Source organism: Schistosoma mansoni, chromosome 2 (genome assembly GCF_000237925.1).
Source record: "Schistosoma mansoni strain Puerto Rico chromosome 2, complete genome".
NCBI lineage: Eukaryota > Metazoa > Platyhelminthes > Trematoda > Strigeidida > Schistosomatidae > Schistosoma > Schistosoma mansoni.
The window spans coordinates 29,288,479-29,305,643 of record NC_031496.1 but is presented as its reverse complement, the minus strand read 5'-3'; the positions used below and the strand labels follow the sequence as shown (position 1 = coordinate 29,305,643).

General features: G+C 38.0%; 2 protein-coding genes across 2 annotated transcripts; one reads left to right on the top strand and one right to left on the bottom strand.

Annotated features, from left to right (window-relative positions):
- Window positions 1-3,252: 3,252 nt before the first annotated feature.
- On the top strand, window positions 3,253-5,461 carry Smp_179010 (putative exosome complex exonuclease rrp42 (ribosomal rna processing protein 42)). Its single transcript, XM_018796319.1, has 8 exons — window positions 3,253-3,465; window positions 3,506-3,600; window positions 3,757-3,919; window positions 3,954-4,024; window positions 4,066-4,177; window positions 5,109-5,167; window positions 5,208-5,304; window positions 5,338-5,461. The coding sequence occupies exons 1-8, from the start codon at window positions 3,376-3,378 to the stop codon at window positions 5,413-5,415; spliced, it is 765 nt and encodes a 254-aa protein (XP_018650544.1). The 5' UTR covers window positions 3,253-3,375; the 3' UTR covers window positions 5,416-5,461.
- Window positions 5,462-7,822: 2,361 nt separating this feature from the next.
- On the bottom strand, window positions 7,823-11,983 carry Smp_102280 (hypothetical protein). The gene is made up of 4 exons (XM_018796318.1): window positions 11,946-11,983; window positions 10,795-10,832; window positions 10,477-10,761; window positions 7,823-8,228 (listed from the first exon to the last, which is right to left on the bottom strand). The coding sequence occupies exons 2-4, from the start codon at window positions 10,810-10,812 to the stop codon at window positions 7,887-7,889; spliced, it is 645 nt and encodes a 214-aa protein (XP_018650543.1). The 5' UTR covers window positions 10,813-10,832; window positions 11,946-11,983; the 3' UTR covers window positions 7,823-7,886.
- Window positions 11,984-17,165: the final 5,182 nt, after the last annotated feature.

Genomic DNA, 17,165 nt, shown 5'->3' with positions numbered 1-17,165 from the left:
TAACTCAAGAAATCGCAAAATGTTATACACAATTACATACGCTGCTGAGAAACGAAAAATGCAAGTAATTTATATCATACAAATGTTACTACTTACGAGTAGTAATATAATGTACCACAAAATATTTAAGGATCGTCAAGCATCTTCTTAAGCTTAGCCATAACACTAACCTCAGAGGTAACACCCAGAAATTGGAGACCCTACATAGCAGAACAGACTGCAGACACAACTTCTACTCCGTGAGAGTTGTCAAGTGCTGGAATTCGCTGTCGACTGAGCTAGTCCAAGCGACCTCCCAGGAGTCCTTTAAGAGGAAACTTGACTTATTCTTAAGGACTAAGGATAACATATTATTACGATTTACCAAATTCTTTTTTTGCTCTATTATCGTTCATATACCTAGGTTCTTACCTGGAGGTATTGGTGATCCACTGCTACCAGACACGGAAGCCCGTTAAGCGAAAGCTTCTTCTATTCCGTCCTCAACCATTTGAACCATTTGAAATTATAATTTTACAATTCGTGAATTTTCGTACATCACTACACATCCTCCACCCTTTTGCATAGTTTTTCCTAGGCTTTCGAAAAAACACTTCCCATATTGTAGAGAATTCTGAGGAGTGCAAGTAGTACACACGGAGAACCTTTTGATCTCACTATGAATATGATTGTCAATAAACATTTCAAAGCTTGGAAACTACTGATCACATACCTTTTACTTCATTTACATCTTACGCCCAATGCATCTGCCAACAGAACGATGCAATGATACACTGTATTCTTTGGATGTGCAATGCCAGTGAAATGTCACTGGGCTGTAGTTAAGTCATCCGGTAGGCAGATCACTGGCTATCAATCACTTCACCAATCCGCATCAAGTTAAAGACAACCAACGCGCATCATTCTACTCTATGCAATCGGTTGAGTCATGCGGTAGTGGTTCCACCCTTTACTTATGTTAACGGTCAATACCACTATTCGCTGTTCCCTATTGAGAGCAACTACCCTGGCCAGGCATCTGGTTACCATTATAGCATAATCCAGGTTACTCATTGACAGTGAAGTATGACGTCAGCACAAGCCAAAACGGAAGATTTTCCCCCGTCCAATTCTAGCAGGCCCTCACGAATAGCCACATATCACCTACGTTAGTGATCTGCGGATTCAAGCGTAAATACAAAACTTGACTATACTAAGACCGAATAGCATAAGAAAAATACACAGATTCATTATATCTAGGCAATATCTAGCTCGTCGTGTGCTCCGATGGTTTTCTCGTGACTTTCGGGTCTCATGATCTGCCAAGAGTGATCGAATAGTGCATAACGCTGTTGCTGTGCGCTAATTTCTAAAAGGGTTGTATTCTATACGTGTGCTACAGTCCCGTTATTGTTCCTAATTCGATCATAATATTGCAAGTCCAAGCCTCTTTGTGGCCGGCTTTTTTCAGACCACATTTGGAATATGGAATTCAGGCACAAAGTCCTTGTCTCAAGTATGAAGCAGGTATGCTAAAACAAGTTGAACGGCGAGGAACCAAAATGGTACAGGTCTCTCTACTCTATTTTATGAATGCACACTGAGACGCTTCAACATATTCCTGTATCCCTATCTCAGTTTTCGGTGTGACATAATGCTGGCTTACAATATACTGGACGGTGATCTTGGTGATAATTTGTCTTTTCCTTTCTTTCCGTCCAGGACTGATCATCTGAAAAGACATCTCAAAAAAGTTCAGAAACCAAAATCAAATCGTTCACATCTGAAGCTCCGTCTCTCGCACCGAATGGTGAACTAATGGAATTCTCTGCCAGAAGACGTAATATCAGCATCATGTTTTGATACATTCAAAATGAGATTGAATCTTCACAGTACTACAAATTTACTAATATAGGTCAACTGATATCCGATTCCTACTACTGGGCATTGGTCTCATCGTCTATCTTAAGCCTCAGACAACCTAAAAATAACGGTATTATTCTGTGAAATAAGCTTACATATTTTATATCATAATATTAGAAAAGTTCTGACCAGTGAAGACTAATGAAAAAACCAATAGGTTGTAAGGAGATGGTAGGAATAATAATGAATTCTTAGTACTCTCTAACGTCATTTTTTTGTTTCAATCAACTCTATCAATATTAAAACTCCTACGGAAAATAATAAAGACCTATATAACCCTATATCTCACAATTACTGTATGGCGAAAAGGTTGTGACTTATATTCTTGAACACAGCATCAATTTGCAATACGACGGATTCGAATTTACCAAAAAATGTTTCATTTTATTCAGACCATTAGACGAACAATGATAGACCAACATTGAAAAACTGGGGGCAATGGACAGCCGTTTCATCCTGGTATGGGTTCCTCAGCAGTGCGTAACCACGATATGATTTCACTACTTATTTTACTCACGTATTTGTGCAGATAGTTATGTTTGTTTCGCAACAAGGGAAGAGTAAAGCAAACTTATATAACATATGCCTAAAAATACATATCGTCCTCAACATATGAAACTGAATACAGTTACTATCAATAAAATTGTCGTTTTTTATTCTTCGGTACCAGAAAGAATACAAAATAAAGTATGTCTTCGCATTAAGAAGAACGCTCTCCTACCACAAAATTGAAGAATTCAATAGGCAATTTTTCAGAGGTTTGAAAAAGGGCAACATTATAGCACACGTGCTTTCAAACTTAAGCGTTACTGCCCATGTGAGTTTCGCATAACTGCTCTTTGTCGTGGGTGTTTTTCTATCAAATCTTCTTTATTCCTCCAAGCTTAAGTCCAAAAAGTAGGTTTCGGGATTCACTGTGCATTTTGAATGCACTTGTCATCCCTGTTGATGCGTTTGTAATGGTTAGTTGATCAAATTAACTTCAAGGTTTACTATTTATTTGTATTATTCTGAAGGAGACTTCTATTGGTCCAGACACTCATACAGTACTTGTAATAATGGTCTGTGTATATTCAAATTACAACTTCGAAGTGCCTAATGAAGTTGGGGAAGGACTTAAGTGTTCCTTGATACCTTAAGGGATCATTAAAAACACCTCCGGTGTTCCATACTTCATTTTCAGAGCGACTTGCACTTGAAAAATTTAGGATCAGCCGAAACTTTGATATTGACAAGTCGAATATCCTAGAAATACGGATGCAAATATTATAAATAAGTCATGTAGTATTTTATTTTACTATTACGTGTTTGAATTTTATTTTCATATACAGGTATGCCGAAATAAATTGCCTGGTTTGATATCGAATCACTATGGATACAGTCCTATTGAGTGATCTTGAACGGTTCTACTTAGTACAAGGAGTTGAAGTAAACCCATTTGCTAACCACAACTAAACTTAGGTGGGATGTAGAATGGATGGTCGTGGGCCAAGTGAATATCGACCTTTAGAAATCGAAACTAATATTTTGAGTCATGCAACTGGTTCAGCTAGTATTCGTATTGTAATTACATCATATCCATGTTGAATCTCATCGTTTATAGGGTGAAACTTTCATCGTTTGCTGTGTTAAAATGGAGGTTGGCAAACCTTCTTTAACTAACACTAGTGAAGGTCGTATTGAAATAAATGTTGAGTGGTGAGTGAAAGGTATTCATCTTCAAATAATATATAACTTTGTAACGTATATTTAATGTTTTGTGTCAACATATGCTTTCAATATCCCATATATCTCATCTGTATCATTACGTACATTTTTTTACAAAACTGACGATTTGTACAAAATCTTTCTCAGTTACCCTACGGCAACTCACCGCTGTAACGAAAAGGCAGCATCCGAACTGGAGGAACGTTTGAAGACAACATTGCAATCAGCCTATCAATTGAAGTTTATAGATCTAAGCCCTCTGTGTATCCAACGTGGTCGACAGTGCTGGGTCATCTATATTGATCTGCTTGTCAGTTTTTATCATACTTAGTTATTTTTCCCAGATTTTAGAGGGTGCTGGAAACTTACTTGATGCTTCCTCCTTGGTAGTCAAAGCTGCTCTACTAAACGCTACGTATGTCGCTACTGCTTTAAAATTATAAGAAATCTTTTTAGACAGTTAAATTCTTTATTATTGTCTGTTTTTCAAAACAATTCAGAGTCACTAGAAGCAGGAGTTCAACAGTTTCATGGAGATATGTTGCCGTTATTTATCACAGTACATAAGGTAGGTACACTTGTAAATCAGTTTTAGAATGTTCAATCATTAAACTACTGGTTATAAATAATGTTATATCCGTCATAGAGTTGATGTACTTGGTGCTTTCATTATCATGCAAACTGTCATATTATAGGCAGACCTCTTATTCACTAAACAATGTATACTTGTGAAAGTAAATCCGAAAATGAAGGTGTAAATGTGCATCCTTCCACTTACTGCTTATTCCATCTCCTCTCCAAGGGCTTCAACATTGTTTTACGCATTTAAAGACACTTGTTTATGCCAGGTCTAGTCATATTATATAAACGTTTAATTTAAGTCGGGAAAGTTAGTTATGTTCTACTATCACCACCATCAAAAAAGTAAAAGCATCTATAAAGAATTGTCTACACAAGATACTCAATATCCGTTGACCGAGTACCATCAGCAACATCTTATTGTGGGAGAGAATAAACCAGCTTCCATCTGAAGCGGAAATTAGATGGAAGTAGGCACGACATACATTTCGGAAATCATCAAGTTACACCACGAAGTAAGTGCTTACTTAAAATGCTGAAGGGAAACGAAAAAGAGGAAGACCAAAGAACACACTGCGTCGAAATCTAAAAGCTTACATCAAAAGGATGAATAGTGACTAGGGCAGATTTGGGTGGAGAATGTTGGTAAGTGGCCTATGCTCCTCCACAAGGGGTAACAGGCGTAAGTAAGTTATTCAGTAATGTTATTTATCAAAATCACATCGACCCATCCGTTAGCCGATTTCTCTTGTCCAGTTACCTACGGATTCGTGTACCAGACTATTGGTTGCGCCTTTTTCTTGAATGTAAATGATACTAATTAGATAAATGGCCTACTATTGTCTTTAGAATTGAAAACAATTTGTTTTAATCGTTACTTCAAAAATCATAATGCAATGTACTTTCACTTGATCTCCTAGATTGGGAAAGCATATCTCATAGATGCAAGCAAGGAGGAAGAAGCCTGTTCATTATCCAGGTCAGATTTACAAAAAATTGTCCTTAACGAGTATTTTTAGGTTATCTCTTGTTATCTATCCAGATGGTTCAATTGGTTCATTAGAACAAGATGGGTGTTGTAGTTGTCAATTAGAATCAATTGTTGAAATGTCACAGGTAACAACATTCTTGACTAACACGCTTTTTTAGTTAGCATCAATTGTTGGCAAGAAATTGAATCACGCCTTAGTAAAGACACTAGAATTGGAAAGACAGCTACGTTCTTAATCAATGTTAAATGTGTTTGGCTTAATAAATATATGTACATATGTATAACACCAATGTCTTTTGAATGTTGAAATTATTGCTTTTATCGTTGGTCATATTCTCCTCAAAGATCAATGGTTAATATATTCTATCAGAAATTATGTTTTCTTCATCTGGCGTCTCACGTAACAATACGAATTCAACTTCAGAACCTACGTCTCAGTGCAAGCTATTTCAATTTAAACTGGAGCTATTCACTTTTTTATCCTTCTGGAAATTTGGGACACAGACAATGGTTTTAGGTAGGTTGACTAGGTCACATTATTAGGCAAGTCGTCAAAATGCCGCATTAAATGAAGTTGCTACTAACCATTCCAGTGAGGCTGACTACACATAATCAACACTATCTATTTCACTAGTTCAATAGAAATATTTTGACTGGTGATTATTGTCGGTTGTTTAAATTTAAAGACATGAGGCGTTCACAAGGAATAACTAGCAACTTCACTATCACTACACTGAAATGATACTTCTGCTGTCCTATTCTTCCCTACTCCGCTAACTACAGTAAGAAGCCCAGTTTCGTAATAGAAGTTTTGTTAATGGTGAACCCAGTAGGATTAAGAGTCCTTTTTTAGTTGATCGTCTACAAATCGATTATAATCCATGTACTGAGTAATTATCACTAAATACAAACCAGTGAAAATATATTAAAAGCCCAGAAAGCAATGTAACGAAAACTTGTAGATTAGTTTTCTCCTTTGTAAGTTGCATTTCGGAATTCTATTTGTAATATAAAGATACCGTGGCGTTTACAAGGAACATCTAACAGTCCCATTCTTAGGTATGCTGTATCGAAAGATACTAATAATTTACGTCACTCAATATAAAGCCAAAGCTTTCTAGATTCTAATCATTCTGTTGCTACCATAAAATTGGTTCCCGATTTTTCCAGCGAATATTATTCTATAGTGAGAATCACAGTCAAACAAATATTGATTTAAAAATGTTTCACCCAGACTAGTGTGTTAGTCACAGTAGGAACACCTAACTTCTAGATTACAGAGCTGCCATCCACCGGTGTTGTCTAACTTCAATCTATCCATGGTTTCGCACAACCGTACCTCTTCGGACAATGGATGAGGGGTTGCGCAAGGTCATGAGTCAATTGAAGCTAGACATAAACATCGGTGGATGCCAGCTCAGTAGTCTAGGAGTTAGGTGTTTGCGCGCGAGACCAAAGGCCCTGGGTCCGAGTCCCACGATCGGAGTCACATACTAGAACGAAACAGTCGTCCATCGTCTCCAGGTTTTCAACAGTGGTCTAGCCTAGATTGGTTCATGAATTCAACCATTAGAATCACAACAATCTCCACAAATCCCCATTCTGGAAACCATTGTTTGACTCTGATTTTTATTATGAAATAATATTAGCTGGGAAAATTGGGAATCAATCTCACGGTTAGGAAACTGGGTGACAATACGTTTAGTAGATCGCTCCAGGTGTACGTTCTGATGAAAGGTGAGCTTTCTAGACGTACATCTAGGATAGTCATGGCATATTACGAATTATATAAAAGACCATTGGATCCCGAGTAAATGAACAGATAATAGTGTTCACTTCCAAATCTGAACTTATCTCTGACCCTGTGTAGATGCACATCTATAGTGGCCGGCTCCATCTTATGAGACTATAAATGTACATGTAGTGACTATAGACAGACCGAATCAAATGGATGTCTTAAAGTCTTCAAGATTGATGGTCACCCGATTTCTAAATCGGACTTGTAAAGTTTCACCTCTGGTGGAGGATGAAATAATCAAGTTCCTACCCTTTGTATCATTTTAAAACCAGTAAGTTTACTAACTCAGGCCGTCTTCTGGATCTGAAAGTGACACCTGACCATGGTGATCAAATTCTGCAATGCGTACTAAAAATGTACGCCAGATAAATGACCTGAGATCTGTTCGAAACTGGCTTATTGTGGCATTTTACCTAGTGTTCATCTAGGCTTTTATTATTAGTTTACACAATTGACCCCAAGAAGATCAGTACTTTCAGTATAGGGGACTTCCTGGAGATTGTTGGATTTCGTAGTTTACGTTACAGGCTGGATAAACTAAACCAATAGAACTATTTAGCTACAATCAGTCCATGGCGTGAACTACAAAGTCTAACATTTATCGCCGCCACATGTCGGTTTCTCGAGTCATTTAAACTCGTAATCAGGTTTTAAAAATGGGGGCACCAGATATATACGCGCCGCACAAATCTCATTTGATTTAAAAATGAATCACTAGTTTATGTTGTAACCTTACAAACACTTTCTGTTAAGAAATAAGTCTTTTGATTTGAATTTTTTTAAAAATGTTCGGAACTGTATAAGCCATAGAATATTTTCTTATAATTGGCTGAACCAACACACGTAGATATTTAAGTATTTATTTACATTATATACACTAAGGTCTATACAAGTTTATTCTAATAGTCTTTAAATCGAATCTTCGTCGAGATAATCACTTTTGTTCCATTGTTTAAGCCTGTCGAAATAACGTTGCCTACGTTGACTTTCGCGCCTTTTGATAATTCGCTTCTCGCGCTCCAACCGCAACAATTTCACCGTCTTTTCACTCCACATTCGCTCATCTGATTGTGCATGACTTGGTATAACTTTAGGAGAAAGATGTTCACTGGTTAGTGTCTGAACTGCTCGACCCAACGGGTCTACTGACTCCACGACCTTTGGACCAACCCATTCACCCATTTCTAATTCATCTTCTGCACGGTTACGTTCTTCTACGACCATTAAAAGATTCTCCATACTCTCCTCAACCTATTTTAAAAACAGGTGTAATCTAACTTTTAAATTGTGAAGTAAGCTCGTCCCAAACAGATAACATAGGTTAACGTACTTGTACTAAATAAACTTAAAAATGATGCGCGTTAATCCATACAGAACTAATTATTACTCACAAACTTAGTCTATATATAATGAACCTCACAAACGATCCTTCAAATCCTTTTACATCCATCTTCTTTTCCTAACCTAACCCTACCATCTCCAATCTCGATCAATCCTTTTTGTAAACGTGAAATATCTACTAGTCTTCAAAATAGATCCAGATTGTTCTGTTACTAATGTCCTTACTTTAATTAAATATTTAAAGGGAAAGAATCCTATGTAACATGGTTCGGCGTCACAGTTGATAAGTTTGACCTCCTTGTCAAAGTAACAGCTACAGTGTGGGTTGGTGGTGTTTGACTACAGGCGTCTTTGAGACAGTACATCTGTATGAAGGCCATTAAGGGATTCATTGCAAGATTATTCACAGTTTTAGTTAAAAGATTATGGACCAATTAATGGTGCTGCGGACTTCTATTGCCTAAGATGCCTGCTACATGGGTGGCGTATTCTCAGACACCATCGAAGTAGTTAAGAAGAATGCTACAGTTGACACCAGCCCTTTAAAGAGATTGACTAATAGATTGATTTATGTTCAGAAGTGCGGACTTCCCAGTTGGTCTGTGCAGCAACTGCAGAGATCTAAATTGACATAGGTCATACGTCCTATTCTTTAATTCCATTAATTCATTGTGAACTGTATTCTATTCAGTTTTTTGTGTCATTAATACTACTCTGACTCCTATGATATTCACTTTGTCAACTTCCTCTACGTGTTGTTTGAACATCAGCATGAGCCAATCCAAGTTTGTGCCAAAACCCACACTGTTTATATCTAAATGATTTACTGTTGCTTCCGCATCAAACTACATCCTTACTGTGATCGTCTGCATGTTTTGTGAACCGTCTAGCCGATTCCCTCTTTAAAAACAGCCTTGTTATTAAACCAAACACACACCTTCCTAATGTACGTTTCTTGTTTATATTTAGACAAATGTACGGGCAAACGCGTAACAACTTATGGCTAGAGTCCAAGTGGTATTATTCTGCTAAACTTCTTTAGTTGTGATCGATAATGATACCATTTGCTTGTATATCTCTGGACCGATGTCACCAACCGCCACGTCAAGACAAAGTTCGGAGTGAGTTCGGAATTCAATTAGTTATCGTAGTTAGTTATGAACAACATGGGACCTGTGAAAAAGGTAAACCAGCCAGATGTACCACACCAAATCAGTGTGGATAGCTGAAATTACCAGGAGGAACACCAAAATCTGAAATAATAGCGGTATCAGTGATGATGGAAAAGATAAAACATTGGTGAATATCGTTCGGAAAGAGATTAATTCGATGGATCAAGAGTACAAGATAATACTCAGGCTTAAGACATAGGGAAGGACTAAGGATTAATACATCTGCCCCACTGTGGTCGATCCTGAAACGTCTAGACAGTCTCCAAGCCCTGATCACTGTTATACCTCAAACCCCTACCAAATAGTTTGCACCCATAAACCTCCAGCTTCTTCACTAGCATAACTGTATCGGTTAGCTTGGTCTTTATGAGTAAGGCCAACAGATGTCAGTAAAACTCATTAGTGATAGTGCCTGACCAGCAGGTAATGAGCAAATACGACTAACATTTCGCTTCTATAACAAAAGTAAACTTTCCAAGTGTTTTTGTGTGCGGATTATTAATAGTCGCTTTATTTAATATCAAATGTTTGGTTACACTAAGGAATTTCCAGTACAAAACGTAGAATATTGCAATGACACGAAAAGGCAACACCACTTGGCCAGTATCTACTTTGTTTGTTTTTGTTAAATTCAGTCTCCTCAGTGTTTATAAGCGTAATGAAACATCACACTTCGTCCTAACACACGAATATATTACTATTTAGGGGTAATCTGATTTCACTTGCCAAGTACATATTCGTGTTTTCAGCTTCAAGTAACAACTGGTATACTACCCACCTGCTCAAACCGAAGTAAATGAAGTGACTCGAACATGCGACCTAATAGTTGGAAGTTGAATGTCGTGACTCTTAAGCCACAGCCAGTAATTTACAAGTAACCAGTATCATTTTAGTAAATCTAACTTTATAACTTCAAAATAATTAAGGAGATAAAGTTCGAAAGTAAGTGAGATAACTTTACCTAATATGTATACACACTGACCTACCTTCTCAAAGCGCTCAGGATTAGGCATTCGCTCCAAACAACGGAAGTGCTCTTCTTCCATAGTCATCAGCATGTTACGCTCCTTCAGAAGCACATACCACAGTTTATGTAGATCTACATTACTCTTCAGTCGAAGCTCTTCTTTGCGCCATGGTCTTCCACTGTACACAGTTGGTTCTCCCCAGTTTTTCTTATCATCGAAAAACTCACTTAGGTCCAAAAGCTTGGGGGTTGTGGAGAATTTGTGATATTGAAGGGATTCCGTTTTTAGGGATCTAAAGTAGGTCTATAACGATAGCAATAATCAAAACCTGCGTACCAATAATCTTCGAATCATCGAAGGCCTTTGTGTTTAATCTGTTTAAAACGGAATTCAAACACGAGACCAGCTTATAACAAAGTTAGACCGAATGTATCCATTTAAAATCAAGTTAAGTTTACACCCCAGAAATATGAACTAATTTTCACTGAATTTTACCAAATAGAAACTTTTTGTTAACTTGAGTTTGTTACCTCGATGTATACAAAGTATGAATATAAACGTCACCCACCATTCATGTTTCAGGATATTCAGATAGAATTTCCGTAACACAGATGATAAAATGGTGGGGACAAGCTAATTATTAAGTTTTTCATTTTGATCATGCAGTTATGCCTAATTAGTCAGAGTACTTGAAACTCAATCAACAGGTCACAGAAACTAAAAAACTTAGTAAATCATACAGTCACATAACATAAACAAGTCAAAAAGGGTGTGATTTACAGTCTATTAAATGGAAAATACTTAGATTTTGTCCGGAGACGGTTAAAGACCGATGAAGCGAGAGTTATCCAGTAGTGTCACAAATAGCCTATTTTGATGACAGCTCTCTCATTTATAGCGATTTGTTCCGTCAACTTGACTTGACCAATGTTTGCTTATAGTTGGTGTGTCTAGGCCTGTTTTGACCAGCTTAAATTCAAGCTTGTGATGCAACAATTCTAAACAAACATATATCTGCAATGAAAACCTGAGACAGTCATACAACTGTTTCATCCAGCTTAAATGCTATACTGAGATAATGTATTCTGTAAAGTTAAATTCACATTGAATGTGTTAATATTGATCTATTCAGTGTGAATCAAATTGTGCTGAATGTTTACTTACATACCAGTGCATTGGCAAATGACCCAAACCATTTTGCCTCAGTTGGCCAAAAATGTATTCTATGTCATTTTGTTAAAACACTGATAATCTGTAGATTTAAACGATTATTCAAACCTATTGATAACCAAACACAACTCAAATCATGATAGGGTAATGAACAACTCGATCAGTTTGCTGGGATTGCCGTTGGAGGAAATTCCCAGATGAGATGCGTACTAATTTTCAGTTCAATTAACTTCTAACTAACTGCGACTGCCAAAAATAATGGTATCGACCCACACAATCAGTCAATAATTCCAAATTAAGAGCCGTCTCTACCTCACCTTGTTGCAAATGTTACACTCTTAACTGACACCGCGCTTAGTATACCACAAAGTTCAATAGTAGCTACATGTTGAGACCAAAAAAATTCAGATTAGGTGGTGGGTAGGTATTCAATAATTACAATCTCTAAATGTCTCTAATGGGAAAACCAGCGAAAACATCGCATGAATGTAATAACGAATAAGGCACGTGTTGCTAGTCCACTCTTGATGTTTCCGTGAATTTTAGGTGTTATCGTGGTACCTGTAAAAAACCGTAGGGAATAAGCAGTTACGTTAAGTTACTGAATATAACTTTACTTTTCACAAACAAAGTATCTTTTAAAACCATTTTCTTGACAAACCACGACTAAATGGTGGAATGATAACATTATCGGAGGGACGATTTCTTGATGAATAATAGCTGAGATGTTGTTTTTGTAATGAAATGTATTATTTTAAAGTCTCGTGGAAGATGTGGGTTCAACTGCAGCGCTTGCATTAACTGACGTTATCACCACCTTTAGATAAAAAACACAATTACATTCAAAGATACCACAAGTATTCGTAGTTTGATAATACCCTGACCAGAAACATCTATGATGTGCCAACTTAGTGAAGTCAGAATCGAAGAGGTTGAAAGATATATTTGATAGGCCATCGATCTATAGAGAAAAGACTAATCTAAGCTGGCGGGAGGTCGTATGAGTTGTGAAGCACGGCGTACCCACTCGTGGTTTGGTGTAGTTGTAAATAAATCCCCAAAATCATTAGCTCTATAAGCGTTCAACGTTGGATGCTAACCACATTAGTTTTAATAGACTCAACTAGCTGAAGGTTCTCAGGCAATCATCCGCATCAGATCACGATTTGGAACGGCGTGCTCAACGTCTCCTGTGATCATTATCCAGATTAGATCAGTCACTCCTCGATATATTGATAATCTATCAATTATATCTTCCAACCTCCTAGCTTCTGACTTTTGACTTCACTGGGTGGGAGCGATTCATTTGTAGGTGTTACTGGTAAAGTGTTGCCGAACTACAATACCTGTGGTATCTCCACTGGTGTGTATGAGTGGTCGAGCGTCTTCAGCTAGGTGAGTCCGTTAAAGCTAATGCGATTAGCATCAAACGTTGAAGACCTACGGAGTTATTAATTTTGAGGACTTATTAATCGCCACATACTGTCGAACAAATACTCACGGTATAATACTTTGTAAGTAGTCAAGCATATGGTTGACCTCGTCAACCTTGACAACACTGCTAGGTGGTAGCATTCGATCAAATATTATCGTCATATTTCACGACTAACAATGCAAGATACCACTTTTAGTTAGTGGTTATGCCCGTATGCTGTTCGTATTTCTGATTACCAATTGCATCTGCGCTGGTAGGTCAACTAAAGGAACAGAAGTATAGCCGTGGAGAGGAGGGAATTTAACTAATGTTCCAGTTCATTTGTTAAGTTTAATACGGTGCTCCTAGCTAGATAGCTAGCTCATTCTACCAACCAGAGCAACACCTTTTATAGGTGTGTCTGCCCTGGGAGTTGAAGGAAAAATTATGACGTCCCATGATGAAAGCCGAAGTTTTTCGGAAGTCACGAGACCGATGCACCTTCTAACAACCAGAGCAACACTCATTATAGGTACGTGGAACGTCCGGATAATGTGGGAGACAGGAAAGACCAGTTAAATAGCAATGGAAATGAGGAGATACAACTTGGCAGTACTCGGAATCAGCGAAACCCATTGGACACAAACTGGATAATAAAGGCTAGGTACAGGAGAGATGCTGTTGTACTCCGGTCACGAAGGGGAAAATGCTCCACACACTCAGGGAGTTGCTCTAATGCTGTCCAAAGAAGCACGAAATGCACTTGTGGGATGGGAATCTCATGGACCCAGGATAATCAAAGCATCATTCAGAACAAAGAAGCAAGGGATCACAATGAACGTTATCCAGTGTTATGTACCCACCAATGATAGCAACGACGGCATTAAAGATCAGTTCTACTCGAGGCTTCAATCGATCATAGCTAAGTGCTCAAGAAAGTACCTCACCATCCTGATGGGAGATCTAAGTGCTAAGTTCGGAGTGGACAACACAGGATATGAAGATATAATGGGACGACATGGAGTGGGAGAGAGAAACTAAAATGGTGAGAGATTAGCAAATCTATGTGCATCCAACAAAATGAGTATAGGCATTACAACAATCCCCCACAAACGCATACACAAAGCTACATGGATCTCACCGGACCGAACCACAGAGAACCAGATAGATCACATCTGCATCAACAAAAAATTCCGAAGATCAATGGAAGACGTGAGAACCCGGAGAGGATCTGATACAGCTTCATATCACCACCCATACACATGAATAAATACAGCTGAAGATAACTAATGTAGCAGTAGCATATGCATCACTAGGTCTCAACACACACAGAGGTAAAAGCAAGATCCTGAAATACAACACGGAGAACACCAACCCAATCACACTTGATGAACAAACTCTGGGAGAGATGGAAAAATTTATTAACCTGGGCAACATCGTCGATAAACAAGGATGATCTGATGCAGACGTAAATGAAAGGATTGGCAAAGTAACGGTAGCATCCCCACAGTTGAAAAACATATGGAACGCGAAGCAACTGTCAGTCAACATCAGTCAACATGTTCAGTACGAACGCCAAGACAGATAGTTATATCGTACAGAACTGAAACTTGGAGAACTACCACAACCACCACCAAAAGAGTACAGGTATTCATAAACACTTGTCTACGCAAGATATTCAATGTCCGTTGACTGGATACCATCAGCAACAACCTACTTCGGGAGATTATAGATCATCAAGGTTGACGGTCTCCGTCGAATGATAGGGAACCTATTTTGGCTATATGGTAATAGTGTGACGAACCAGTTAAATTCGAAGTCACGCCTCGCGGTCAGCACCTAACGTGGATTACTCATTCGACAAAGCAAAGTACTATGCCTGCTTTGAAGACCATATAACGCAAAGGACGTTATTACGGAAATGTATTAGTAAGAATGAGTACAGAGAAGTTAGTGCGACCACCACCACATGGGCCAGTCCATGGCATATGATCAAATGATGTGCGTTGGTTATTTTTGACGGGGATCGATGATCTACTCTAAATTCAATGACCCAATTGCCGAGTGAGTTGGCTAGGGATCAGTGACATTCCACTGGTTTTACAATATAATAAATCAGCTTCCATCTAAAAAGGAAATTAGGAAACGACGATGAAAATGGACAGGACATACATTTCGCAAATCATCAGTCTGCATCTCGAATCAAATGCTTACTTGGAATGTTGAAGGGAAATGGAAAAGAAGTAGACCAGAGAACACACTGCGTCGAAGTCTAAAAGCTTACACCAAAAGGATGAATAGCAACCAAGAGCAAACGGAAAGAATTGTTCAGGACAGAGTTGGGTGAAGAATGTTGATGAGTGGCCTGTGCTCCTCCACGAGGAGTAACAAGCGTGAGTAAGGAAGTGTACTGTCATTATCTTTGGTCCTGTATTTGTAAATGGTGTTGTGCAGAGGTCCGAGATGAATTTTACAGAGCCCTCCTTCTGCAACATCATGGGTCGACGGGATGAATCCTAACATTAAGAGGCACGTGCACTCATTCGTAATGCGTGTTGGGTGAATACGTCAGATGATTGTGGTCGTGTGAAAAAATGTTTTACATATATCATTTATAAACCTACTTGTGTGATAGTTTATAATCAAATTCATTGTAAATGATGAAGAGTTCGTGAATTCCCATGGAAGTCGAATCGTCATGTCCTTACGGGGTTCATCTGAAACGCGTACAACATCAGCCCACCCCTCAGTGCAAATTACAAGTAACGCGGGCGAAAAAACGTCAGTTCATCGTGATACATTCGCCACTGAACGGGGGGTTTTCCACTATCGGTAATCTCTTTCCACGAAACTGTTTATTTAAGTGTTAGGCAATCGTCTAGAGTCTTAATTCCTAGAAGTGCAGCAAGGCAACAAAAGGTTTGAACTAACGTCTACAGTCTGTAGTAGTGGCTGAAGAGCGGCCGAAGTATGCTACCCATCTTTGGACGAGGATACAAAACTCTGCATCAGAAGTAATGTTCTTCATAGGTATTGGTTTTGGTTATCGTACGATACGAACCGCATGTTAAGAGATAGGAGCATCCACTTGATTCCGTTGAGAGATTCATTAAATTGAGATAAACGTGATTTAAACGAGCATCAGGAGTTTCGATAAAGCCGAAGGGATATTAGAAATTTCTAATCGCTTTGAATTCCTACCAGCTTGGAGAGGAGCGTGCTCACTGTCTTGCGTTTTTACTCATGCCTGACCAACAGAGTCATTCTACTATTAGTGTAGCAAGTGGAAATGAGAGTATTTAACTGAATGATAACTGTTGTACTTAATATCGTTGATTCAATCTTGTTTTGAATATATTTTTTACTTGAACTTTTAATGTCTTTGCTTGTAATTTTGGCTTTAAAACTTTTCGGTTTGGCATTTTGGAAATTGCACTACGGTAATATACAGGTTTGATAAAGTAGTTTTAGAACTTCATATTTAATTTAATTACTTGCAACTTGCTAATGAGCCTTAGCACCCGAATTGGAATTTCGTTTTTTAGTTATTTGGGTCGCAAGTTACAAGTGTATTAATCAAACGTGGTATAATAACAGACAAGAACGAAATTCAAACGCATTAATTAACTTGGTACTCCCTCGATTACCAGGGTAGGGATATTTCGTCATCGTTATAAAGACATTCTGTTGACAATGTTTCGACATGTTTGAATGATCCTTCCTCATATTGTGATTTAGAACAACAAATTTTGAAATCACGTGGGGATCCTTCTTCATATCACGAGTGTATTTTCTTTGCCAGTTTCCATCTGTTTGACTCTTAGTTTTAGAGTTGTCGAAGATAATTTGTGCTGAAGATAATCGTTTTCTCTTTGAAGCTCGTTTCAGCAGGTCGACAACACGTCTGCAGCTATATTGTTTGCTACATAATACATTGTACATGTAATAATACCAACTTAAAAAGTAATAATAATAATTTATTGTCAAATATCAGTCAGCTGCATGAGTCATGCAAGTTCACAGACAAGATCAACTTGTCACAAAAGTTACAGTTTTCACTGTTGTAAATTACTTAACTGGATTGATGTTTTATAAAATATGAATGCAGATGGTTTTAGCAAGA

Bases quoted from the DNA above. Each gene is read 5' to 3' on its own strand.
- Smp_179010 (XM_018796319.1), top strand. From the start codon at position 3,376: ATGGATGGTCGTGGGCCAAGTGAATATCGACCTTTAGAAATCGAAACT. The intron at 3,466-3,505 runs GTAATTACATCA...CATCGTTTATAG, and splicing joins GTTCAGCTAGTATTCGTATT to GGTGAAACTTTCATCGTTTG. The intron at 4,025-4,065 runs GTATGTCGCTAC...AAATCTTTTTAG, and splicing joins GCTGCTCTACTAAACGCTAC to ACAGTTAAATTCTTTATTAT.
- Smp_102280 (XM_018796318.1), bottom strand. The intron at 8,229-10,476 runs GTAGGTCAGTGT...TTTTTAAAATAG, and splicing joins ATCCTGAGCGCTTTGAGAAG to GTTGAGGAGAGTATGGAGAA.